Source organism: Apaloderma vittatum, unplaced genomic scaffold (genome assembly GCF_000703405.1).
Source record: "Apaloderma vittatum isolate BGI_N311 unplaced genomic scaffold, ASM70340v1 scaffold18996, whole genome shotgun sequence".
Lineage (NCBI taxonomy): Eukaryota > Metazoa > Chordata > Aves > Trogoniformes > Trogonidae > Apaloderma > Apaloderma vittatum.
The window spans coordinates 10,977-37,775 of record NW_009721472.1 but is presented as its reverse complement, the minus strand read 5'-3'; the positions used below and the strand labels follow the sequence as shown (position 1 = coordinate 37,775).

The window sequence follows — 26,799 nt, the reverse complement described above, 5'->3', positions numbered from 1 at the left end:
GTCACCACCACGGGCAGCTGCATCCTGGAGCTCTCCTTAGTGGAGGCTTCTCCTCATTCTTGTGCAGACGCAGCTCTGTGCCTCAACAAGCAAGTGGGAAAATACAGTATGTCTACAACTCTTACTCATCTGATACATCAGGAATCCAGTACAGTGTGTGTGGGGCGTACTGATAAAGAAAAAATGTGGCTATGGTAGCAAGTGCCAACGCACAGACAGGAGAAACAAATTCAGGAAAAAGCTGAAAATATTTCTTGCTCAGTCCCTACAGTATTTACAGCAGAAATTCTGCTAGCTGGATCAAGCAGGTGTAGTCTTCCGTTAACTTCTCATGAGCAAACCCTGTTGCTTGCTAGGCTGAGAGGAAACATGTGAGTGAAGGACAGTTAGTTAAAAACGGATAGGAAGAGCCAGAATAATCCTTGGTGAAATCTTAAAAAAAATGCAATGGAATTTGCCCAGCATGAAATCAGCCCGTAACCTTTTAAAGCTGACAAGTCTTTACAGAAAATAAGTTGACTGATTGTTGCTAGGCTGGAGAGCTGATGTCAATTTAATAAAATCCTTACAAATAACAGAGAAGAACAATGTCCTCAGGAAATTACGTTTTTTATGCCACTGTGTGTGTGGTCATTTTTCTGTCTGCAGCCATCGCCAGACAGGTGCCACTTTGTAATAAAAAAATAAATACATACAAAACAACAAAGTAATTATCTGTTTCACCAGCTTTACAGCACTGAATGTTCCCAAATTCCCTTCGCAATGATAAACATGGTAATATAACTATGCAGGCTGGTCTTCGAGCTTTAACAGTCACCCGATTGGGGTCAGGCAATACAGTGGAAATTTGAAGGCCATCTAGGAACTCTTGATTCAGAGGCACTAATTTTTCCATGCTCCACTGCTGGTGGTACCAAAGGCAATTTACCAATATACTCCAGTTTTCATTACAATGTTCATCTGCTCGGTAGCAATCCTCCTGGTGCTCTACGTGAGCCCTGATGTTTGGCAGCACACGGTATCTCTCTGAGGGGTAAGACCCAGGAGGATTGAGCCACCCTAATCTTTTGGTATCCACCTTGGAGTGAAGGAGCAAGGCAGCAAGACACAGAAACAAGGTGGAAAAGCCACTAGAACCGAGACAGGTGAAAAGATGCAAGTATTACAGAAAAATCACATCTTTTGTGAGAAATACTTTTCTGCACTGCAAGTTGAAGTAAGGAAACTGTTCTGTTGTCTGTGGCTGTGAAGGTGACACTAAACCGGTAGGAAGCCGCTGCTGACCCTTGCCAGTCAGGCTGCTGCCCCCACCAAGACGAAGCAAATTGTTCCACATCTCACTCCGTTACACTACATTTCTTGCACAGCCTGAACAGCTAGTTCTCAAATAAAGAGCTAGCTCCTCCCTTTCACCTGATCTCCTGAAGACGAATCCCGAAGGAGTGATGTCAGGCCTGACCTCCTTTAACTTTTTGGTTCTCCAGAATTTTGTCCTTTCTTACTGCCAGGAATTTCTGAGCAATTGTTTGTGACGCCTAAACACCTAAAGGTTGTACCATTGCCACTGGCTGGAAGAGGAGAACCAGGTCCAGCGGAAGACCCCGCAAGCTGGTGCAAACTGCTGCTTGAACCACATGCATTGTTTGTTGCAAGGCATAAGTGAGTGAAAATCACTGGGTATTCATCAGCAAGAGGTCTGTACTGGCTTTGAATTTCTGATGCAAATCACATGCAACTACAGGTGCATTACAAGGGATGCTCTATGATACAGGTGTGACACATGGATGAGTGGGAAAGTTTTGGGTCTGCAAAGACGGTCAGATGCTCCTGGACTAAGACTGGCCAATACATCTTTTGCCCTGAAAAATTATACTGTGATGAAGTTATCCAGTAAAGGTAGCTGTGTTGCAATTCTCAGGAGTCCTGCACTGTCACTGGAACCACAACTTCCCATGTCGGAGGACATGGTTCTTCAAATAGCAAGTGAGTTCTCTTCCAAGAGGCTCTGCCTGACCGCAGGTAAAGTGCCTCTCGACAGGATGCAGCCGTACCCCACAGGAAAAAAAGGTAGCACCATGCTTGGTTGATATGAGCTCCGAACAGCTAAATCTCGTCTGTTCAGCGGAGACAGTTGCGAGCACATCTGCTCTGTGAGGTGACTGCTGTGCAGTTAGGGGTAGACGCACGCTGCGAAAACAGAGGCTAAACCTCGCTGGCAGGAGTACTCCGGCTCAGCTCCTTGATTCCGTGCAGTATCCTCTTCATGTGACCCACTTTGGTCACACCCAGATCCTGGCAGAAAAGAGAAAACCATACTTCAGGAGAAAAGCAGGTGGGAAATTCCAGGTGGCCAAGCAATGGTTGCAAAGTAGTCAGCCAGTTACAAAGAGAGGAGGAAACCAACCACAAAGAGCACAAACCTGATGGTTATATATGGAACCTCAAACCACGTCTCGAAAAGCCATCAGAGCATAATAGGGTGAACACAGAGCAATGGAGAGAAAACAACTGCGAACCATTAGCCAGAAATGCAAATTGCTGTGCCTGTTACAGGCCAAAGCAAGAGAGCAGAATCCTGAGGACCTCAGCTAGAAGCCAAAACATGCAGGAAGAACCAACCAGTCACATCAAATAAATGTGTGAACACTTGGGTACCATGCAACAAAACACAGGCTGTAGCTGGATGGCATGCAGAGGAGTCAGCTACATGGACTACGGCAACCTCAAAACAGGAAGATGGTCAAAATCACAAATGAAGATCCAAGGGGCATTCAACAAATGCCATGCATTACTTTACAACAAAGTATTTTTCGGCTATAGGCAACTCACCAGAATGATGACACAAGTCATCATGCAAAGATTTATTCATGCACAGGCAAAGAACCACCACTTTCAATTTTTCTCTGTAGAGAAAGCATCTCCTGGTGAGGAGATTAAAAGTTGTGCAATGTCGTTACTATTTAAAAAGATTCTCCCCACCTAGCAGCCTCATCAAAGACCACAAACCTTTTTCTCTTGTAACACAGAATTGTGATGATCTATTTGTTCAGCCACTACAATACAAGAACCAAACTCTCGCAATCACATCACGTTCTGCAAAGATGGTATGGTAACCGCCAAGTTGAAAACTTCTATTCCATCATTAAAATCGGAGACTCTCCAGAACACTATCTGCAATCTGTGTGCTGGACTGTATTACAACTCCAGGAAGGTGTGTCAGAACTGGACAGCTGGTCACTCAACTAGCTGTTATACCTCCTTGCTATTAAAAACCAGGTGACGTGAAATGGTGAGAAAATAAAACAGGGCCACGATGAACCCGTTCATCTTGCCAAGGCACATGGAATGAACAGCGGGCAGACCACTTCCAAGCACATTCAGCACAGAAGGGCATGCAGATGCAGCTGGCTATTTCTCATGAGCTGATCATGAAAGTACCTTGAGGTCCCTCCGTTCGAGGTGCAGGAGCTCAGAGCCCCGGACGTCATGCCGGATGAAGATATCCTTATACTCACAAAGACTGAGATGCTCAAGCCAGGCCGCAACCTCCTCCGTTCCCCAGAGGTGAACTGTTAGAGATGGAAAAGCAGGAGTGCATTGAGTACCCAGAATCCCAGAAGACAGTGAGAGGTGAGGACACCATCAGCACTCAGTGCCGGAGAAGGAGGGCAAGCAGTACCACAGCCTCAAACCAAGGGGAGGGCAAGGACTGGTAGCACGACCTATGGTCTCAAACAAAGGCGGTAGGGCAGAGAGAAAGGTAAGAGGTGTTCTCTTAGGCAGAGGCAGTAAAGCCAGGAGGAAGTGCACAGCTGTTTTGACAGGACTAGCTATGCTTTTTAAAGTTTAGTTTACTTGCTTAGGAAGAGTTAAGTTCATTGATATTCCTCTGCTTAGAAAACAAGCACAGACTAGTTTGCTGTTACGTAGAAGTGCTTGTCCTCAGTAAAAACGGCAACCTCTTTCCTCCAAGTCTGAGGAAGAGAGGAAGAGTTTAGACTTCCACCTTCTTGCACAGCCTCTAAATAAGAGAATAATAAAGTTCCAAACTTCTGGGAGGCACTGAATGAGCACCAGCCTGTCAGACAGAAGGAGACTGTACCCACAACTCCATGGCAGAGGACAGGACCCAGGAGCCCACAGAACAGGTAGCATTTCTGAATTTTAGAAGAAAATCTTCATAAGGAGATTATAACCCAAAAATCAACTAACCCAACTGGAGAGAAAGGGTCTTGAACGGCAATTTGTTGATTCATGGCCAGTTTTTATCTACTGACCAGTAGGATTAAAGGTCAGGGTGCACCTGTGGTGATGCTGATCCCCAGCCAATTAGACATGAAACCTGATTAAAGCCTGAGGGTGAATCAATGAGGAAAACATGATTAACCACATCACAGAGAACTAGCAGTAAAGAGGTGGGAGTTATGCGGACTTGGGCCCCACAGTCATTTTGATACCTCAAATGTCAAAATCCTCACATACGCTTCACTAAGCATCCCCTAAAGTATCCCTGAAAATGTCTGGATGTAGGCAGAATTCTTCAGAGGGTACCTCCTGTTCCTGCTCAGGACTATTTGCGTGGTACTAGGGGACCATGACTCAGATAGAATGGAGAAATAAGCTACTTTGTCACATGAAAAAGACAGACTAGACCTCCAAGAAAGGCAGATGCACGTGAAACAGAAGAAGCCGAGAACACGAGAGGAAACAGAGAACGGGTAGCGGTGTGACCACACTGATGTGACAAAGGGACACAATGAATGAGCAGATTTGGTACCCGGCAATCCCATGGTACTATGAGCCTCCTTATTTTTGTTGTTCTTCTCCTTTTTAAACTTGGTCACCAGCCGGAATTTGCCACTGCGACTGCGTTTGGAATAATCCAGCATCTGGTTCTGCAAGAACAAAAAAGGAAAATCAGGCAAAGAGTCATAAATTAATTGGAATGGACCAAGAGCAACAAGTACTGTCCAGTTCAGCTCCATGACCTTGTAAGAAAGGAAAAAAAAATTCTGAACTCATTCTGATCAAGACAGGAAAGGAAACAGAGAAAGTTGTTCCCATGTCAGGCAAGAGACCTGAGCAGGAAATTACTTTATTTAGCTCTAGGGAGTCAAATTTCCTTCGTAATGTTTTTTTTCTCACATCAGCTGTATATTCACAGGAAGTCAAACACTCACAGCCAACTAGTGGAAAAGAGAAGTAGGGAAACACAGCCTTGGTCCTCCTCACCTCCTCATCGCAAGGCTCCACAAGCTGCCACAGCCAAGGGATGTCTGCTAGTTTCCTCAGCTGGAGGTCCATGTCTGCCAGGGCTGCTTGGAGCTGCTCCTTCTGCGGAGGATCTAATTGCTGGATCACAAATGGAAGCAAAGTAGAGTTTTAAAAGCTATATAGTGGGACACACAGTTAAGCCCTTGCCTTGAAATCCCTAGCTAACAAAGCAGTTCCTCCTTCTAAAAGGAAGTGCACAACAGGCACTCTGCCCAGATGTTACCAAGTTAACAATTTTCATCTTTTTTGAGCTCCAAACTCCACAAAAGCTAGCTTGACTGCTCATCACACATATCACCATCCTAATTCCTGGATGATAACATTTAAACTGACCTGTTACAAAGACAAAGAAGACCAAGACCAGCAAAACATTGCTTGCCAAGGCAACAGGAGAAGAGGAGAGAAAGGGAGAGGCTGCTTTCCTCTTGCTTTGTGCTCTTACCAGTGCCATCTTGCCGGCCAGCAGCAGCTCTGTCTCATTATGCAGGGCTTTGACATTATTCACCATCTCTACAACAAGGCTGCAGTTCAGACCCTGCAGGGAAGCAATTCATGCGCAAATTAAGCCTGGAAACTAAGAGGTCTGACCAGTCAAAAGGAAGAGGTCTTAGACAAGCAAGGCCTACTTTTGGTCAATCAGAAAGGAAAACTGAGAGCTGTGGAACAAGGACAAAATGGGAGACGCCAAGTGAGTGAAGTACCTCTGTAGACTTGGATTTAGCGTAGACTTTGTCCATAGACTTGGAGCTGGCATTGACAGCATGGGCAAGCTCCTGTTCCATGTCCTGATAGGATTGGGCTATTTCCCGAATGCTAAAGAGAGAATTACAGATTGCATCAGCATATGCTCAAAGCAGATCTTCTCTGACTGGGTATCTCCTTTGAATACCCAGCTGAGTGACAAAAGCAGGGGTAAAGCATAGGAGGGGCACAGCCTCCGGCAAAGCAGGGTAATTCTCCCCGCTGTAGTGAGCATGCATAGGCAAAGCAAGGCAGATTTCACAGGCACAACTCCAGGTGCACATTCAGTTCTGCACTCAAGTTGAGATCAGTCTGAAATACCACCTCGACATTTTAGCATGGCCATAGTGATGCAACAGGCAGCTGCACATATGCCAGTTTAATTGACACTTCCTTGATGTGACTCTGGGAATTTTCTCTCAGAGGCCCAGACCAAGGAGCTGAATGCCTGACTAAAGGATGAGCAGAGGAGCACACAGTCACTTCCAGAAATCTCTGCTGGGTGTTAGGGTTACAAGAACCCAATTTGTCATCTGAGCTGCTAGGGAGGCCCTCGTTTCATCTCTGATAAAAATGATTGATATTCAAATATAACTGGTTCTTTCAGCATTAAAGAATCCACGTTTGCTCCTGAAAGTAACATTTTTTGTTCAGAATGACCTAAGAAAATTTATTCGACTTCAGTTCTCCTGAAGTCAGGAGAGTGCATAATGAATGATGCTACGCCCAGTGACACGGACCAGTTCTGTAGCAGGTAAGAGTGAACAGAAACATCTCCAGGAACAGGGAGTAGGACAAGAACTTCAGGCACCAACGGAGGCCTCTATTCACCAAAAGCAAATTGAGTCCCACCTGTGAATCAGAGCACCTGCAGCTTGACCAAACTGGTTGATCTGGGTGGATTCTTCTTCAGACATGATCTCTGGTTGTAGAGAGAAAGAGGAGGGTCGAGCCAACTCACACTTCTGTTTGTCCTCCCATGACTTCAGGGTGCTCTCAAATGCCTAAAAGTACAACAAGCAAACTGTAAGATACCCTGCAAAGTTCCTAAAAACCCCCAATGTCTAGGCCTCTAAAACATGTAGATCTAATAGAGATACTTTTCGTCACAGGACTCAGTTGTTCAGCGGCTTATAACTTTGCTAACTAGTTGTCTGGGCTGAGGTTTTCCATGCCACATGATTGCCTTGGCTTAATTTTTGCTTAAGGCTAGTTTTAGTCAAAATTGCTAGGCCAATTCTGAGGGCTAGACTAGCAAAGTCCCCCAATTGCCTACTGGTGGCAGCCTTTTCTCTGAGCAGCTATATCACCTCTACACTTCAGCACTACTGCACACCTCTTCAAGTGACATTTCAGAGCTGGAAATTACAAGTGATCAAGGCCCCCACTTATCTGAAAGTAAACAGGGCTTCCACAGTAACTGGTGGGACGAGTAGCTGAATTCAGAGCTAGGACCTATCTCACTTGCACCTGTACTGATATACCTGTTGGCGTCAGCTAGGGGTACAGGAAGAAGCAGATCCAATGCTGAAGGATAAAAATTGTATGTGTTGAGAATGAAAACTGACACACAAAGCCTCAGGGCAAGGACAGATGGGTCAATGAGTGCAATGAGGTGCAACCCAAACTGTTCTCTGTGTCTATGATCAACACCCACTGTTCTCTCCCAGCTCAAAGGCCTCAGGTATTGCCCTGTCCTACCATGACAGGCAGGCCTGCCTTTGCTTTCTTTTCATAGCATCACACTTGTAAGGTCCTGGCAGGCAGTGTGCCTCAGGCCTGTACCGGGCTGCTTTCCCTTTTTCCTCTTCATTGTTCTCTCTTTTCTTGTTATTCAGCAGGTGAGTTCTTTGCAGAGATTTACTCTGGAAGCTGAGTAAATGAGTGTTATGCTGAAAAGTATTAAGAGCTGCTCTCGACTGAGCTGTTTAGTCATGGCCAGTTACAGAGCTGGGAAGAACTATAAAGCCTGCTTGCACCACAGCAAGGCCTTTACCCTTTCTTTTGGCTTACTACTGTTCAGTAATGCAGTAAAAACGGGCAAGGACGCCTTCTTATGTGCTAGTACTCAATTAGATATATTTGAAAATAATGAGATGACATGCACTGCTGAACAAGGCATAAGACACTGTTTTACTTGGTCAGTTAGGTATAAGGCACATATTGAACCATAATAAATTAAAATATTGAACAGCTGAATCCAGACAATCCACAGTATTCAGTGTGGCAGACATCCTGTGGGAAAAACAGCATGGAAGCATGTTAAGAAATGCTGTCACAAGGCACTTAAAAAAGGAAGTAAATTAAGCTTGCATAAACATCCCTGTTTATAGGATTTCCCAAGTGGTGAATGCAAGTTTAATCACATTCCTTTCAAACAGTTTTATGGGGGGTAGCAAAATGTGCTGCTTATATTGACAAAGGTAAGCTTTCACATACTCTCCGGGAGTGTGTGACACAGGACCACACGTGTACTATTTGGTGCACAAAAGGCTGCTCCTACCCTGTCTCGGGTGAGGGTTTGTGCCCGGTTCTTATGAACGATCCAAATGTAACCGGGAGGCTGGATCCAGGCTTCTCCATCCACTTGCACAGGAACTCCCTCCTCTCCAAGAATTGCTATCTTCACCGTCCGACACTGCAAGAAGTGACTGAATCAGAGAAGCTTTAAAATGTTGGTTTTTCAAAAGCACGAGGTACTCTCGTTCTTTCTAACGCACTTCTCCAGGTACTACAGCTTTGGTGCTACAAGAGGCACGTGTGCCTGGGTGGCAGAAGATGCCTTATCCTTGTGCAGCAGAGCCCGTGTCTCTGGACTAATTTATATTTGAGTTGTTGGTATAACTCCTACCACAGTGAACACCAGCAAACAATTCCATGCCCAAATTTTCCCTGACCATGCTAATTTTCAGCCACGGTTAACCCTCTTTCCATGGCCCAGAGAGAGCCCAAAGAAGGGCTTTACTGACTGAAACTGGCAAACCCATCAAAAGCTGGAGATGGGGGAGGCAAGAGGAGCTCAAAAAAGCAATTATTACCTGTGCAATCCGGTGATGCTGTAGGTTTATCACTCGTGACACCGCCATCTGCATGCTACCAAACACTGCTACCACCTCCAAAATCTTGTCGTCAAAGGAGGGGGCTGTAAATGTCTAGCCAGATACAAGAGAGGGAGAATTCAGCTGACATACAGCTCTGCTGGAGACATTTCCTTTACCCCCTATCAATGCAGATCTGGGGGGTGGCTTCTAATTGTGCTATTTAATCTGTATAAAATTAACAAGGCTAGAAGGTGAAGATCTGCAGTGAGCTAGGAGGGAGAAAAACGACCCTCAACATGTCCACTCTTGTTCCAATGGCAGATGAAGTATAATCACAGGACAATAATTACTCCTATGAGAGTAGGCACTTTTTCAAGTCAAATAATACAATGTTTCTGACTGGATCTAACTTCCTTAGTCTTCAAGGGGCTCTACCTCTCAGGCTGTCGGAGGGGAGAAGGTCAATTTACAGCAGTACCTGGACATCCAAATGCTCAGGACAGCATCTGTACTTTTTTCAGAATCACTACAGACCGCTTGGGTACAAGGCTGCTGAAGACAGCACTTTAGTATCCTGACCACTTCACAGAGGAAGCACATGCAGACAGGCCCCTTGTCCTCTTCTTCCAAGCACTATTTTCAGGGCCTATGACTTCAAAAGCAACAGTAAGTAAAAAAATTTCCTGGACTGCTTTAGAGAACACTCACATCATCTTCCTTGGTTCCACCCCAGAAGTTGGTGCCTCCTGCATAGCTGGGAATGTTGAGTACGGCGATCCCCTGGAGACTGGGCAAAGGAATTGGCCTCCCATCGCACTGCACAGAAAAGAAGGTAACATTGCTCTCCTGCCAGAGTGTGTCCTCTAAGAACAGAAAACAGCCTGCACAGCTCAGCAATAAATTAATTCAGGTTTCTACCAGTTAATTCTTGACCTAATGGAGTAGAATATATCCATCTGTGCCTCATGAACCACCACTCCTCTGGCAGAGGGCGGTTTTAGACGGATAGCGTTGCTTCTTTTCACCAGACAGGAATAGGGCACACCCAAGAGGCTTGGCAGAGCTTCTTGGTTTATTCCTCCAGAAAGAGGAATAAAACTTCTGAAACACCTATGCAGTCTACTGTGACAAGGGTCTCTGGGAAGCTACCTGTTTATGCTGTACATGGCCCATAAGAGAACATTTATTTTCCAGTTTGACGCACGCTTTAGCTTAGTTAAATTAAGAGCTTTCCACTGCGTCTACAATCTAAAATGATGTGTTCATATGAGATACTACACATAACAACCTTAGCTGTGCTGAACACTGAGTTGCGGACAGCTAATACCTTCCAGCAGGAAGGCATTTCCCTCATGGGCTGAGAACACAAGTTACCCTTCAGAACCAGGAAAAGCCACTTTTAGCTAGCTCAGGGTGAGACACAGCAAGTGCCTTGTATCAGGCAGGCAAGGGCATCACCCTAATGTCACCAAGTAGAATCACCAGCCAAAGTCCAAGTGCCTGAAGGAGATGCAATTAGACATCCCAGTTTTAGGAACAGAAGGGCAGGCTAATTCCTCACCTCCAGCAAGACTTTCTGCTCCAGGTTTTTATATGTTCTGTGTAGCAACTCCTTGGTCCCCAATACTCCGTACCACATCATGTTTTTAGTACGACTTCTAAGGGGGCAAATCGAAGGAGAAAAAGTTAGCATAGGCATTTCACCTTTTCACTTGAAAGCAAAAAGAAAATAAACACATTGAAATTGTAACTCCTACATCCTAAAACACAAATATGTTTTGCTTCCAACAGGTTGAAGCACTCAAAATGGTCATCACTTGTGCTACAAAACTATTCCACTTGAAATAAATGACAGGTAGGAATTCAGGATGACTAACACATCCTAACAGATCCCCTTGGCAGAGAACTTGTCAATCTCATACACCAGGACATGAAGAGCATTTTGCTCAAGTATTGCAAATGTACCAATCCCAGGCTACAGAAAGCATCCTGTTGTTACCCAGGTATTCAAAAGGCCAGAATCTGTGGTTTGTACTAAATTAGAATCAAGGCAGAAATCAGACTCCATGGCTGAGATCTGAGATGTCCTTCTCTGACTACAAAATAGCAAGCCCAGGAGAAAAATCTGCAAGATCGCGAAGTACATAGAACCAACGCAGTAAATCCACACCAATGTAGGTACTCAGATTTTATACCAGCCACGATGGCCTAACAAATCAGTAATAAAACAGCAACTTACCTCCTCCATCAGTTGTACACAACTGGCTCCAAAATCACAACAGAAACATAAAGTGGTTTCAGTCAATTCTGGCAGTATCCAAAGATGGGCCAAAGCCAAACCCACCTGCATTTCTCCGGGTGCTCATCACGTTTATTGTTGAAGTCCAAAGAAATCTTTGCATCCAGTCCAATTCCAAAGTAATTATTCATGACACACTTCTCTGTGTAACATTCACTGCCCAACAAAAGAACAAAACTTGCATTCGTAAGTCTGTGTACCATTTGGTACACATCTCGCATCCCCCCTCTGGCCATCCTATAGTTCTCTTGAATAAAAAAGGTTGTACGCCATCAAGCTCTGATAAACACCACTGAAAACTGCTTGAAACCCACAATGAGTACTACAAAAGTAGCTACTCATGAGCAGGGTTCCCTGGCTTACAGCCTCTATCTGTAAGGCTTCACAACCACAGGATTTGCAGAGGAATTCTCCCCTTGCCACAGAAACACCCTCGGAAGCTCATGCCTCATTCACAAAGAACTATGATGCTGATCACCGGCGTTGTGTAAAAGGTCTCACAAAACACCAGCAGTGCTAATTGCTTATATATACATATATGTAACAGGTGTTACCTACAAAGAGCATGGCAAATGAGCTTAAAAGTGTCAGCTACTCGTCTCAGGGGCACTAAATCCCATGAAAAAAAATTAAGTCTCTACCACTTGATTTTTACTGTTAAACAGTTTAGCAGAAGCAGCCTGAGAAAGTCTTCACATCACATCTCCCAAGTGCCTTCCCTGTTGTGACCTCTCCGTGCCCTTTTTCAGGCCTCCATGCTTTAAGAGTAGTGATTCCCCCACAGGTTACTGTCTACTAACTGGAAACTGGAGTCATCTCTGAGTCTAGGGAGAAGATTTTACTCTCATCTAAAACCTAAAAATCATCTACCCTGAGTCAAATGTGTCACTGCATAACTACTGTATAACTACATAAGCTGATCCTCACTGGCACCCAGCATATGAATTCATTTACATAACTCTGGGCTCCTGCAGTCCATTATTTAGCTCTAGAAACTAATCTGCTCCTCTGCCAAGGTCCATTTGGAAACCTCCACTCCTTCCCTTCAATGTCCTGGGCATACTCACAGATTTTCAGGCTCAGAGTTAAAGGGATCAGCATGAATCAACAACCGGCTGATGACAGAGCTCCCAGGCAAAGAACCAGACATACCAGCACGGATATCTGTAGGAGAATTGACCCAGGGAAGAGTGGGATTAATAATAAACAGAGAAAGGTAACTTCAATCTCAAAGACGAGATGATAGGTTAGAATATATTAACTTTTGCAATTCACTCTGGAAAGCAAATAGTGTTAGTGCTTTTTTCCACTCCAGAAGGCTTAGCTCTCTCAAAAAGGAGAAGGATTTCTGGGGCTGCCTGTAGGGTTTTTGACTGACACCAAAGGCCAGGAGCACAGTTGTACAGACACATGGAAATGAGAAACAGGAGTGTATTCACTGCAGTAGCCTTTTTGTCGCAAGGTGAAATGTGCAGCGTCCTTGCTTCAACAAGTAAAGAGAGAGGAGCAAGACTGACATCATTCTCCAAGTTGCTCAAGAATTACTGCCTCCTGCTTCTTAAATTATTAGCTGGCAACCCACAAACAGTAGCTTTGTCAGAGAGAATGGAAGCTGCCTGCTTCCAGAAGAAACAAAGTAATTCGAGGGAAGAGGTGGAAGAAGAGCACCGCGGTGATGAGAAGTTGCTACACAAGATGTGAGAGGTGGGAATTCTGGAGGCCTGTGCACCTCCAGCGACTTCAGCCTTCACGGGACTGCTGCTCCCAGTCTATGGCTGCCATTCTCTCAACAACATTGCATCAGCCTTCTCAAGGTTACTTTGAGCTCAGTATTTCCTTGTTATTGGCATCTAAATTCTGCCACTGTGCAGTGTTAATAAATATCTGTGTCTAGGTGCCAGCTACAAACTGGAAACTACTACAGCTCCCTCCAAGTCTCCGCTTTTCAGCCCCAGTGGAAAGTTAGCCACAAAGGGATTCCTCTCCAAGCGGACCCTGCACAAAAGGACATCAGGCACGAAAATTCTGTGTTTCCATGAGGAGAACACAGGCTGTGCTGCTGTCACCCATGCTCCAGCTGGCTACCTCAAGGGGAAGTAGTGGGCGTTATACTTACTTGGGTAGAGGATTTTTGTGTTCAGCATTGGCAAGTTGTCCCGGTTTCCTGTCTGGGGAGGAAGAGATGCAGAGCTGCCCAGCGACAAACTTCCTTTGTTTATTAATCTTTCACAAGGAGACTTGGATGCTGTAAAACACAACACAAACATTGCTATTGACAAACATAACGCTGTGATTCAGACCAGCACATTGCAGCACAGCCCAAGCAGCAAGACTGGGTTAGGAATCACTCAACAGCAAAACACTCTAGCCAGCATAAAATGAAGAGTTGACAGAACTAGTCATTAAGAGACAGAGATGAGGCATATGTGTAGACAGAAAACCTCACAGATTGGAGGTACCAAAATGCCGCGTGCAAATAGTAGAAATGGAAATGAGAAAAAGTTGATGCCAGCAGCACAAAAGACAGGGCACTTGGCTCCCAGTCAATACTCAGATAAGTTCCAAATATACTTGCAGTGATCAGGGATCTCTAACGAATTGCTCACATAACACAGTTATTAAAACAGACTGGCTTCCATTCTCTATAATCTGCAAAGGATGGCAGGGGCTTACAAGGAAATGTCATTGGGTAGATGACATGAAAAATGCTCAAGACCATCCTTCGTCCAAGAGCTGAAAGTGAAGAGAACCCAGACTACTGCTAAGGTGCAAGAAAATTTCTGAATCCTAGGCTCCATATGCTGAGACCATGGACCAGCCACCAGGGATGTAGTGAAAAACAAGGTGTAAGACACAAAGGCTAGAGCACAAAAACATGCAAGGCCTCGAATCTGAGAAGCCTGGCACCAGAAGAGTCATCATTCAAAAATTAGAGAAAAACAGAAATTGGAAGGTAACACCTTTTACAACTACCAGAATCATAATTCACAGTCAAGATCTGCATGGTGGCAGCCCCAGAGCAGTACCTTTCCGCTGACTCCTCCCTTTGGACACTCTATAGCTGCCGCTGTGTGATGACTGCAGGGAGATTTTATTCTCATTCCTTAGCTCCTTACCCTCTTCAGAGGCTGACAGACTAAGGAGGAAGCCCTCTTGCTCCTGGGTCTGGGCGTTCTGCTCATCTACAGCTGTAAGGAGAGAGAAAGCAGGTGAGTGCCTCACAGCTCTTCTAGCAAGGAATCACAGAATGTCAGGGGTTGGAAGCGACCTCAAAAGATGATCTAGTCCAACCCCCCTGCCAAAGCAGGATCACCTACAGTAGGTCACACAGGAACACGTCCAGCTGGGTTTCGAATGTCTCTGAACACCTCCCACTGACGTATAATAATAGGATGGGACTCTAAAGGCCCTGATTCCTTAGAGGAAAGAACAGGAATAATAAAAAAAACCCTTTCCTATATAATTTGTCTCAACTAAGTTCTACTCTGGACTGTTTCTGGAACAGTGCGGGCTTATCTTGCTGTTTTCTCTGCTAAGCTCTTTGCAGTGAGACTGCACCTTTAATGGCACAGATACTCAGGCTTCCGGAGATGTAAACTGTGCTAGAGGTGATGGGCTTCCATTTATTTGTGTTTAGACATTGCCAGAAATTCTAACCAGATGGACATTAAATGATAAATTTAATTAATTTTCTGTTTGCTTAATCTGTAGTGGTACAACAGGATAAGCCACCTGAAAAGGGCACTTAAGACGCATATAATCAAGAGGAAGAAAATAATTGGTAAAAACAATACAAACAAGGGAATGAATCAGATTACATATTTTAGAAGAAGAAAAACAATTTTTAGAACTTGAACAAATACATCTGAAATGTAACTGAAGTTTGCCAAAGAGCTGGTAAAACTTAAATGCTAGGATATTGCCTACTGAAACTGAAATTTCTTCTGCAAAGTGGGGCAGCAGTGAGAGCAAGACCTCTGTCTCACCAGAAGCAGGCTGTTTGCTTAACTTCCATCATCTCATGTAACTTCACCTTCAGGACTGGTTCTATACAATACTGCAGTGCTGGAAATCCAAGCAACATTGCAACGATCTGTAACTTACTACATAGTTGTTTACAGCGCGCCTTTAGGTGTGCATGGACGTCACATCTGCAAGTTCAATGCTTTTTTCTCCAGTAAAAAGCTGTTAAATACTTCCTTTGGTCTAAGTTAAACCGCTGAGTTTATGACTAACATCTGGGAGACTGCTGCTTTCCCTAGGAAATGAAACTTTGTGCTATGGGTATGAGTGGCTGGAGAGAGATAAGGGTCAAGATGTGGAGAAGAAGGTCACCTGCCTAGGAAGTTAACATTGGAACAGAATTGATTTGGATCAAGGTGCAGTATTATAATATTTTCCCAGTGACAAAAGCTAGTTTCACAAGTTCCTGCCCTCTCTTGCAATTGTACCACTGCACTGTTTTGCTGGGCTCTACTATAAAGAGACTTCTGGAACAATCCGAGTTAAAATACTTAAAATACTTCCTTCCCAAGTGTTTTCAGATTTGTTTTTCAGCAAGGCCACACAAACAGTTGTGCTGACACAACTGTGGTATGGGTGGGGACAGGCAGGAAATGCAAATGAACAGTGTGGGAGGGCAGCAACTTCCTAAACCGGCCCTATGGGAGAGAACACACCTTGAACTTCAGCCTCATTGACCAAGCAATGTCTAAACCAGGTGGGCTTGGCAGAGAACATACTGACACTAAACTGAAAAGCTGCTTTAGCTGAGGAAAGCTGTTTTTAACAGAATCCTACTCCCCTTGGACTAAAGGAAACTTCTGCTTCTCAAGAGCCTGTCACAAGTCACCAGCAAGACTCCTAACAGGTTACCTTTCTCTGCATGCTCTATAATCTGACGAATGGCTTTTTTCAAGCTGTTGGCTCTCAACATGAGCTGTTCTCGAGGACGAAATATCTGGGGCCGTGCAGTACATGACGAGCCCACCGACCGGTCGCTAGAAGAATCACAAGCACCGCCTGACCCATCACCATCTTCAGTTTCCTCTGCAATGGTGGGAGGAGGGTTTGGCAGAGATGAAGATGCTTGAGATTCATCATTCAGTGTCTTCAGCAATGAGTCCAGCTTCTCCTTCAGAACAGAGCACTACGAGGCAAAGGAGAACATCTGAGCAAAACTAACAGTAGGCTGGGTAGCTCACTCTTTTAGTGCTTGGTGAACTGCTACTGTCCTAGCTCTCAGAAAACAGAGCAGTTTTCCACTTCAGCAGTAGAAACCCGAACAAGTTTTCCAATTTTACCTTCCTGGCCATGACCTCTGATTCCTCTGAGCTTTCTGTTTTTTCCCTCCGCGAGCCACAAAATCCTTGACTGTCTCACAAAGCACCCTAGACAAAGAAAGCAGTAAAAACAAAAGTCACGCAAGGATTATCTCAGGATTTTCACAGTGCAACTTTCACTTCGAGCAGTTATCCTCTAAGTACTTACTTGGCTGAGGAGATGACCACTGAGTGTTGGTCAGAAGTCAAAATTTTGGACAAATGAGCAGCCACAGAGTCTTCATAGAAGAGAATCTTTTGCACCTGGAGACAGCCAGAAATAAGCCACTGGGGTGCTGCTTCCCAACATTACAACCCTGGTTCCCCAAAGAGTAACGGTAACGATGGATTAAAATGATCTCTAAGGTCCCTTCCAGCTTAGGCCATTCTATGATTCTACGATTCTACAGATTCTTTCTGACTTGGAAAAGGTCTGTGGTCCAGGGCTTAGTTACTCACTGAAGACCTGAATCTGATGAAGAAACTAATTCTGAACCTAGAAATGAGCAGCAGCACAGTTCTTAGATCTAAAAATCGGGGGTGGTTTATGACTTCTGTGCAACTTTCCACAATTTCAGCAACTTGCTGTCAGGACAACAAATAAAGGTCAATAAATTCCTGTCTGTCCTGTTCCACAGCACCTTCTTCTCATCCCTCGTTGTGGTTGTTGACGCTGGTAACACAGCCTCCACTCTCTCCATAATACTTCATTAACTTAAAGCCCCCAGATCTTTGTAGCTCCTGCTACACCCAAGTCATGGCTCAGGCCTGCTTCATTTGAGCTCAACCACTGCCTCCCATCTCATTCGTTCTGAGGCTGCTGGTCGCAGTCTCCCGCCCTCTGCATCCTGTGAGGTACCTCAGAATCCTCACTGAAATCTTCAGTGACTGTGGAGGTTGAGGCCTGGCGAGGGAGTTTGGTTTCATACACCATGATGCTCCACCTGTTGAAAAAGAGGCAACATCACTACAAGGCAGGTGATTTCCTCCTTTATCCAAAGGATGTAACAGGTTAGAATCTCAAAGCAGAACAAATTGCACTTTGACATGGGCACGACTGATGGAAGAAATTTAGGAGCTGCAACGGAACTGCAGAAGGGCTGAACCAGGGGAAGTGGGAAGCATGACACTATAAACAGGTATCCTACAGCACAAGGAAGTTCTCTGTACGTCTTCCCTCTCTCACAGAAATTCTACGGGCATTATTCAATTCAATGTGACAGATGCCAAGATGCAACTCTAAAGACAAGAGGCGTATTTAAATGTACAAAGATATAGAAGCAATATCAATATTGGGGTAAAGATGTTAATTTCTGCATTCAGCTGTCATTTCTAAGTCAAACTCAAGAAAAATTGGATCAAGTTTACCAACAAAAAAATGAGCTTAAAAAAAATCATGACTGTAAGGCTGACATATTCAATGATGAGAATTCTGGAACACAAGAGAGGACATTGGACATCAGACATAAGTATTCTGCAGCAGTGACACAGAAAACCAGACTACCTTTTGTGGCTAATAGGTGACAGAAGATTATCAAAGAAAACCCATTAACTGGCATTAATAAGCAGTCTAGCAGCTGGGAAGAACCAAGAACTGCCCAGTTCTCCTCGAAGGATACTTTCACACAACTCTTGAGCAAGGGAAGGTGTTAGCAATGGTTACTCACCTGTCCAGCATTTTGGTACTGGCCCTCTCCAGCTTCTCCAGGATCTGTGGGAGCTGGGTATCATCATCACAAGCAGATCCCCAGCCTAACACTCGGGCAAGGTCATTCCCTGTTCCCAAGGGTAGGACTCCCAGCTGGCACTGCATTAGAGAAAAGGAAACCAAACCTGACATTCAAATGGGAAAACACAAGCCACACACAGCCAAAAGTAACATGACTGATTCCTTACACCAGTCACTGAGAAACAGCTAGTCCCCAGGTGAGGAGAAAGATACTGGATGGGAAAAACAGCAGAAGAATATGTAAGGAAGGAAAAATTTCCTCTACTTTAAAGTTGTTAATTGAGAGAGGAGTGCATTGCAGCTACCATCTCGAGGAGCACCTTGCTCCTAGTAACCCCTTCTGCAGATGTATTTATTTAACCATCAGGTGGTGCTATTGCTTTTTCCATATGATTAGCATAGACCTCTCCAAGACAAAATGGAAACTAATTACTAATACTAACTAGTATGATAATTCTACTCCAATGGTGTTTCTGTCCATCCATCAGGAACTACACCACGAGCATTAAACGGAACAGATGAGGAGCATAACCCTTGTGGAACTCCCGGTATTCTAAGTGCAGCCCTTTCTGAGCCTAAGTCTCTGCTGCAGTGGACCAGGAGTCACTCAGAGCTACTCCAAAAGCTGGGTCACGTAAGAGGGAGTTGTGGAGGAGCATCGGAGATAAGAATAAAGAATTAGTCCTGTATGGCTGCTTGCAGAAAACTACTGCAAGAACACTGCTGTGGCAGCTTCAGTCCTGGGGTAAATTACGTCTGTATGATCAAAGAACGTCCTCTTCAACCCATGCTGTTGTTATTACTTCATTCTTTTATCCAGCCAAGCTCTTTGGGCAGATACCTGCTTGTGAAGATTGAGGCTATCAATTTCGGAGAGAACCCAGCCAACACTTCCGTCCCCACCGCAAACTAGAATCCGGAAAGTGTCAAATTTCTGGAATAAGCGTAAACTACAGAGAAGGGAAAGAAAAAAGCAGAAGGGCAGAACAATCAGCTGTTACAAGAAGAAATGATAAACAATTCCAATGTAGATAATAAACATGGTAGATTTGCTTAAAGTAGGCTGTGATTTTGCAATGAATAAGGGTGACTGTCAGATTACAGATGGATTAAAATGCTTATAAATAAGGAATTATTAATACAGCTCAGCAATTTACAATGGCTATTCACTACAGAAATACGTCCTAGACATATTACTCTAGTAAAGCAGGGCACTTCTGTCTCAACGGAAGAGGAAACAAGCACGTGACAGTTGATTATCCATGCAATGTATTCTTTTTTGCTGATTTGCTGTGTTCAGCCTAACACTAGTTATTTGTCACTGCTTGGGGTGCTCTGATGTCACTGCCTTCGCACTCAAGGCCATACCAATTAAAGGAAAGCCTGAAGAGTGGGAACTTACTGCAAGGGGATGTAAAGCCTCACAAGCTTTAGTCCTTCTTCTGTGAAGGCAACATAAATCAATGCTCTGGCGCCTTGTCTGTCCTGCAGGCAGGCAAAAAACCCACTGGCAAGACAAGCATGAATTTCTCTATTTTTTTTGAATATTAAAAACAACCCCTCCTCAAGCTGTTTGAAACTGTGCTTCTTACATCTTCCAGAACTACTGCCTGCTTTTATTTTGGTTTTGTATATAATTTTTTTAAAAAGGATTTGCTGCAGTACATGAAAATTGTTATTTCGTCAAGCATTGCTGACACATAAAAAATATCTATCAGAAATGCTAACATATTACAGTACTGTTTGACTGGCATCAGCTGAGAATTTTTAAATTTTCAAGAAGCTGCCTTTATCCTGTACCATCAGTTCTTTTTTAAGCATACAAAAGCAGCTGTTTTAGAAGTGTGCACCACAGCTTGAGAAAATAATCAATACCTTCCCTTCTCTCCTGCTTAAAAGCAAAATTCTTCTCTACGGTCAGTCCAGATGGGGAGGGGAAGAGGGATATTACTTAGTTTTAAAAGTGTTCTGTAAATTATTTATCGGCCAAACACATCCCCTGGACAGCATGCTGCAGTTTTAAAGGTCAGTGTTTTGCAATGCACTATGGCAAGAAACCACCACAGTTCTCAAGAGAGCAGAACCTAATGGTCACTCATCCAGGAGCGGACACTCCCACATTCAGCACCGTGCATCTACAGGTCACAGTCACGTTTGACATGTGACATTTGAGTCACATTTAGAAAAGTATGAAGGAAATTCACTTTGTGTTGGCTCTTATTATAAGAAACGCCCATTCATGACAGAAGTTACTCAAATAAGACGCAACAGAGAAACATAGGAAAGGAAACATAGGAAACTAGAGTCCAAACTTTTTTTTTTTTTTTAAAGAGAGTTGCAGAAATACAGCAAAGGAATTTATTCCACAGTGCTCACTTTTTTTTAATCCATACTCTAGTGTAATCAGGTAAACAAGCCCGAAATGTCATCTAGACCCCAGGACAGAACCAACTTTACCAAAAGCCCTCCTAAGAGATGCTTTCCCGATATCACCACAAAATCTTTAACAGACGAAGTTTACCTCTCAGGTAAGTTATTTCTGGATAAATCTCATTTTGACAATATTCATCTGCTACCTCTGGCATTTGTCTGTTCACCCGATTTAATGGAAGTTAACTCTCATTAACACTACATCATGATGCCTGTTTCAAGTCTCTTGGCTGACAAGTTTTCTTCTGGATTTGAGCTTTCCACACTTGGTCTTCTTCCAGGGGAATTTTTCTGGAATTCACTAAAGACCCCTCAAGGTGTCCTGCTGTTACTGATGAATGGAAATAGTAATCTTTCTCAACAACACTTTTGGTTTCAGCTAATCAGTAACACTAAACACAGAGAGGGGAAAACCCCTCCAAACTTTATATGTGGTCAGTCTTCTCTGAGGAATAAGCTCCTTGTTATATTTGACGATGAGCTCATAATCAAATAAATCACTACAAGGAAGAATGTGTGCTTCCACAGAATATCTCCTTACCCAAGGTGAGGTCCTCCATTCATGAGGTCAAAGACCTGGGCTGGATTCAGTAGCTGTTTGAATCTTCGTAGAAATTTCACACCTTGGTTGTCTCCACTTTTTGAGTTGACAAAGACCAACAAAGGGCTTGTGCAAGAAGGGGGACAAGTAGCTTTCCAGAAACCTGTCAGGGAAAAGGGAAGGGAGAAGGAGGAAAAGCCAAGAGATGTGAAGCTGCCTATGGAGATGAAGTGAGAAAAAAAACAACACCGCACACCCCAGCACAGCTATGAAGAAGCTAATACTTTCCTTGTATTTTACCGCACTCACTGGGTAAATGTCAGATTTGCACAGTCCCAAATCCAGCACAAACTGCACCTCATGCTGCCAAATGTCACACTTATCTCCTAGCAGCATGCCAAAATGCTCAGCTTCCCCCACCTTCCCAAATGGCTTCTGTGATGTAGTTGTTATCAGTAAATGTTAAGAGCCGCAGCTCAGCAAATACTGACGTTACAGGGTAATAAACTGAATGCGAAAGCAAAGCCAACAGGTCACTGCCGTACTTCAGCAATGTCTTTCTGTTTGGAATTGCAGCAACATCAAAAGCAGAATTTTCCTTTGACATAGTCTGGCATTAATCCTGTCAGCTGAAGGGACTGGGACTGAGAGGAAGAGCACTACCTATCAGTGATACTTACCATCAGAATCAATGCTGTTAAGAGCAGTAGGAGGAATGACAGATACCTTGCATAGCCCAAGAGGGCACTTGCTTGGCAACAACTCTTTACATGCTGTGTGTACCTGGAAACACCACCAAAAAAAATAACCAGTCAGACTCTTTTGGGCATTGGTAGAACTCATAAAGCCACCCAAGAAGCAGCTGTAAAGGAAGAGTAAGAAAGTAAGAGTGGGTGGAATCCAAGTAAATGATAATTGATAAAGTTATTTTAAGAATGGTCTAATACAGACTTTATTAATTCTCCTCCTTCCATTAGTATGTACTTTTTCTGCCACTTGTATGCATGAGATGGTACTCTGAGTGCTGCGAGGACCAGGTAACAGATTCTGTGGCTTTCAGAACCTTCAGGCATTCTGTTTTCAAAATCTTAGCCTCAGTTGAGAGATCAAAATTAGTAGAAAAAGAAAAAGCTGGAAATTCAAGAAAACACGAAAGCAAAAAACAAAGCAGGAAGATACAAGGGACCTAAGAGGTAAGAGAAGAAGGAATTAATAAAGCCACTCAAAAAAAGAAATACACAGCAGGGCACTTCAGCGACTTCTGGTACATGAAGACTGCAAGATAGAGTTTGCTTAGTGTTTGAGGTCCTGCTCCCCACATTATATACACATATTTGGTGATATTTCTCTTATTAATACTATAGACAACTGGAAACATAGCAAGATCTGCATCACTGCAGTGGTTAGGCAAGAGAAACCTATTGCAATGGGAATAGGAAATTGCTAAAATTGCTCAAATAGCTTGGTATTATTTATCGTCCTTTTTTGTTGTACCTTTTCAACTTGCAGAAATGACAAACAATGGCTCCTTAAAATCCAGCGTCTCCTATACCTGAGGCATTGATTCGTATCTTGTGTAATTAGATTCTTCTATGAAAGCTCACTATCAAAAGAAAATGAGCTTGCAGAGAAGCCAGACACCTATTTCAGGTCTTACTTTCACGCATCACAGTGGTACTCTTCAGCACAAATTTAAATTTCTATCTCTTGCAGGCTGCTTATCATCTGGAGAAAGAACACTGAAGTCCTTCACGGCAAATACCGACAGCATGGTTAGAGATTTCATTTTAAGTAGACATCATTAAAAGAACACAGCAAAGAGCTGATCAAAGACTATTCTTTTACTGGGATGACCATGTTTATTAAACTCACCATGGCTTTGCACCAAAGGCAGCGCCAGTCTTGCAAACGCAGGACACTGCCACAGGTCTTGTCACAGACGGTGCACTTGGCACTCACAGGCAAGTTTCCTTCCAACCACTGATGTGGCATCGAGATCTGCAAATACAGAGGGAGAAGAGCAATATAGACTTTCAAGGGTGCAGGATGCACTGCAGCACTGAGACACACAGAGAGACACTGTTTAAGGACAGCAAAGACAATTTCTAGAACACACCTGAGGACCTCTTTTGGCGTTTCACATCATTGCTCAATCACAAAGAGACCACGTGAGTCACCCCAGGACACTCAGGAAACACTGACTTCCATCAGACTTCCCACACGCCAAAGTACTGTTCCAACCAATCATTTATCTTTCTTTTGCCAAAATTCAGAGCAAGTTCTCCATGTCTTCAGTTATTTAACCTCAACTCCCCTGATCCATGGTAGGAGACTCTTTCCATCATACTGCCCTGGTTGGACTTTTCACACAGTATCTCATGCTCTGAAAGTAAAGGCCTTTCCCACATTGCTAACACATAAATGCAAAACCTGTACTTGTACACTGAAGAGAGCTGCAGAGCACATGCCAGCGCTTCCACATCAAGATAAGGCTAGAAGAGTTAAGACTAATGCCTACCCCATCTTCATCTTCAATGATATCCTTTCCGATAGAGGCCAGAGTTGTCCACTTGCAGTTATTGGTTGCCCGCACAGCACACCGCTTGTGGGCTTTAAACTTGCACACTAGAGAGGAAGAGAAGAATATATTAATCCTGCTTCAGAACGTGTCACGTGGAAGTCTGTGCAAAAGCTTTCCCCAGTGAGCCTATCTGGCTCCAGAAGAAAGCGTGGGCATACCTTACCCTTGTAAGCACTGCCAAAACTATCAGCTCTAAGCACACCGAGTAAGATGAGCTAGCTATTAATTCTTGCCTTGTCACTTCTGCCAGCTGCTTGTACAAAGCTTAGTTATCACCTTGTTAAATTTGACATGATTTACACAGTCACACACTCCTGCATCCTTCTACACAGTGTGGGTGTAACCTCATTCATTCCAGAAGTACAAGCCAGGCATGTCTGCTATGCCAAAGCTGAAAAAGAATAACCCCCTGGCATTCAGACACTTAACAAGGATGTTCTTACAACTATGATTATTCTTATGAACAGGAGTATTCTTAGGAATATCCTGATACTTCAGAAATACATACCTGTTCATTTCAGAAGCATGATTTTAATAAGGGATGGCAGTGTTTGGGTACACGGGGAAAAAACCCCAGCTATATTACTACAAGGTCCAACACTAAAACCAGCATGAAAGCACCACAACATCTATTACTCTTTTACAAAATGCCAAGATCCTGATCTTGACTTCTGCAGGAAAATTCTCTGTGAAACCAAACAGATTCAGCAGCAAAGGGTTTCAGCATCAGGTCCAGAAAAGACCTCCGTCTCATGCACTGCCTGTAGCTCTCTCGCGTTTATTACGTACAATTTTTCAACATCTTTTGGAAGACTGCTAACAACACTCCTCTTAAATGAGCTCTAGCATTGAGCTATAAGGACGGTGCTCCCAAAAGAGGGTAGAAGAGAGCAGGCTTACCTTCACAGGAGAGCCCATGTGACGTGACTCCAGATAACGCCTCCCGACAGACGTTGCAGTAGGTTGGCCGAGCATGTGAGCAGGCGTACCAGTTATGCATCCCTGAGAAATGGTCCATGCTGTACTGGGTAGACTAATAAAATAAATGCATTACAGCAAAGTCTAAAGTAGAGCAACAGCACTTTTTTTTTTTCCCTTCAAAAGAAAGACTTGCACCAGCAGTCAGGAAAGGCAGAAAGAGAACGCTTTTACTAGGGAAGAGCAGGCCACCTGCAGTTCACACACGCTAGCTGTAACTCAAGGTCTTTAAGCAAGAAGAGACTGCTTGAAAAGTTTCCTGCTCCTGTCCTACCTGCCTTCCTCATCCCGCTACAAGTGTGTGTATGAAAATGAACTAGAGAATTTATCTGCTGGGAAATTCATCCTTCCCTGTCTTTTTGTTGGATAGCAGAGAAATGCTTGTGCCAGCATAAGGGAGGAGACAACAGGGAGAAGGGTCCCCGAGTTGGGAAAATACACGATAGCTTCTTTTGGTGGCATTGCTGGTCTAACTACAGCCCCAGAAAGCAAAGAGAAGCGCTGAAGTAGGCAGAACACCAAGCAGGAAAGATGTGAATTAGGACAGGGAGGATAACAGAAGAGTGGAAAGACAATGGGAGGAGAACTGTGTTTCATAAATAACCTGTATTCCAAAAAGTGCTCTTAAAGTTACCAAGGGAGAGTACACAAAGCCACAAGCATTCTTTGGAGAATCACTTCAGTATATTTGGGATAGTTTTTACAGAAGGCCTAACAATACGTCCATTACAGTCAATCAAAACGACTTCTATTAACTTCACTAGAACCTGACACTAAACTCAAAACAAGCTGTTATTTAGGAGACAAGGCACAGAGTGCAGAAGAACACATTTTCTTATTACCTCAAAATGTTCACGGTTTTGTACAGTTTTCAGTGCTGCAATCCAATCTTCCATCTCTTTTCTGTTATCAGCACAAAGGATGAGCTTCCGGCATGGAGTGATAATCTGAAGAGTGAGAGAAAATTAATAGCAAGTATTCTGGGCATGTCAGCAAGAGACAGCAAGAGAACGCATTATCACAAGCGTAGTCTTTTGAAGCTATTTTCAGAGGCAATGAGCTGTATCACAGAAGTGATTTGCACCTTTCAACCATGTTTCTCTTCCACAGTAACATACCTTAATTCCTGCAGAAATGTACAGAACCACTTAGATTTTAGTTGTCATCCCAATACTGAACAGGGTAAAGAAATCTCTCATGGCCAAGCAAAAGCACAACACAAATCATAGGAATTAATGTATTACATGTGCAGACCTTGTTAAGCTTTTTAAATCTCTCATATCCAAATAAAAGCACAACACAAACCAAGCACAAAGCAGTAGGAGTTAATATATTACATATGCAGACCTTGCTAAGCTTTTTAAAGTACTTAATGACTTTTTAAATTGGCAACAACATTGAAACATTTTGTTAAAAGCATAATATACCAGTTTCTAGCAATTAATGAATTAGATAACATACTCTGTAACATCATATTAAAAATCTATTGACAAGAGGGGAGGGAGGAGTGAGAAACAATATAAGCAATCCAGAAGAGAAACCAAATAAGCAGTCTAGAAGAGAAAGCACCATATTTTGAATCTTTGTGTATTCCTGAGGGCTTGTTCTACGTTTATTACATAAAAGATATTCCAACACATGTCCCACCGGCAGCTTGAGGCTGTGGTGAGCTTGTTTTTTTTCTACAAATACTGTCCCTGATGTGTTTCCACCCTGGGCCAATTGCTGTGCATTAGCTACCTTGTGTTAAATGAACAGTTCAGTGTCTGATCAACCCAGGAGAGGACAGGCAGAGAAGCTCTCCTTCGTCCAGGAGGGCAGACAGGTCTGTGCACAGCCTACCACCAACGCTCTCTCCTTTTGT

General features: G+C 43.7%; 1 protein-coding gene across 1 annotated transcript; it reads right to left on the bottom strand.

Moving 5' to 3' along the window:
- Positions 1-2,202: 2,202 nt before the first annotated feature.
- On the bottom strand, positions 2,203-25,876 carry LOC104275448 (diacylglycerol kinase delta-like). The gene is given in 28 exon segments (XM_009871411.1): positions 2,203-2,292; positions 3,439-3,569; positions 4,778-4,895; positions 5,233-5,352; positions 5,717-5,809; positions 5,976-6,087; positions 6,868-7,019; positions 8,519-8,653; positions 9,054-9,167; positions 9,765-9,872; positions 10,618-10,714; positions 11,401-11,511; positions 12,423-12,519; positions 13,472-13,600; positions 14,382-14,543; positions 16,231-16,504; positions 16,659-16,699; positions 16,702-16,745; positions 16,846-16,940; positions 17,536-17,620; positions 18,344-18,483; positions 19,247-19,355; positions 21,377-21,539; positions 22,057-22,159; positions 23,249-23,374; positions 23,895-24,001; positions 24,858-24,990; positions 25,778-25,876. Coding segments are annotated over 28 exon segments (3,243 nt in total). The 5' UTR covers positions 25,832-25,876.
- Between the last annotated feature and the right edge of the window lie 923 nt (positions 25,877-26,799).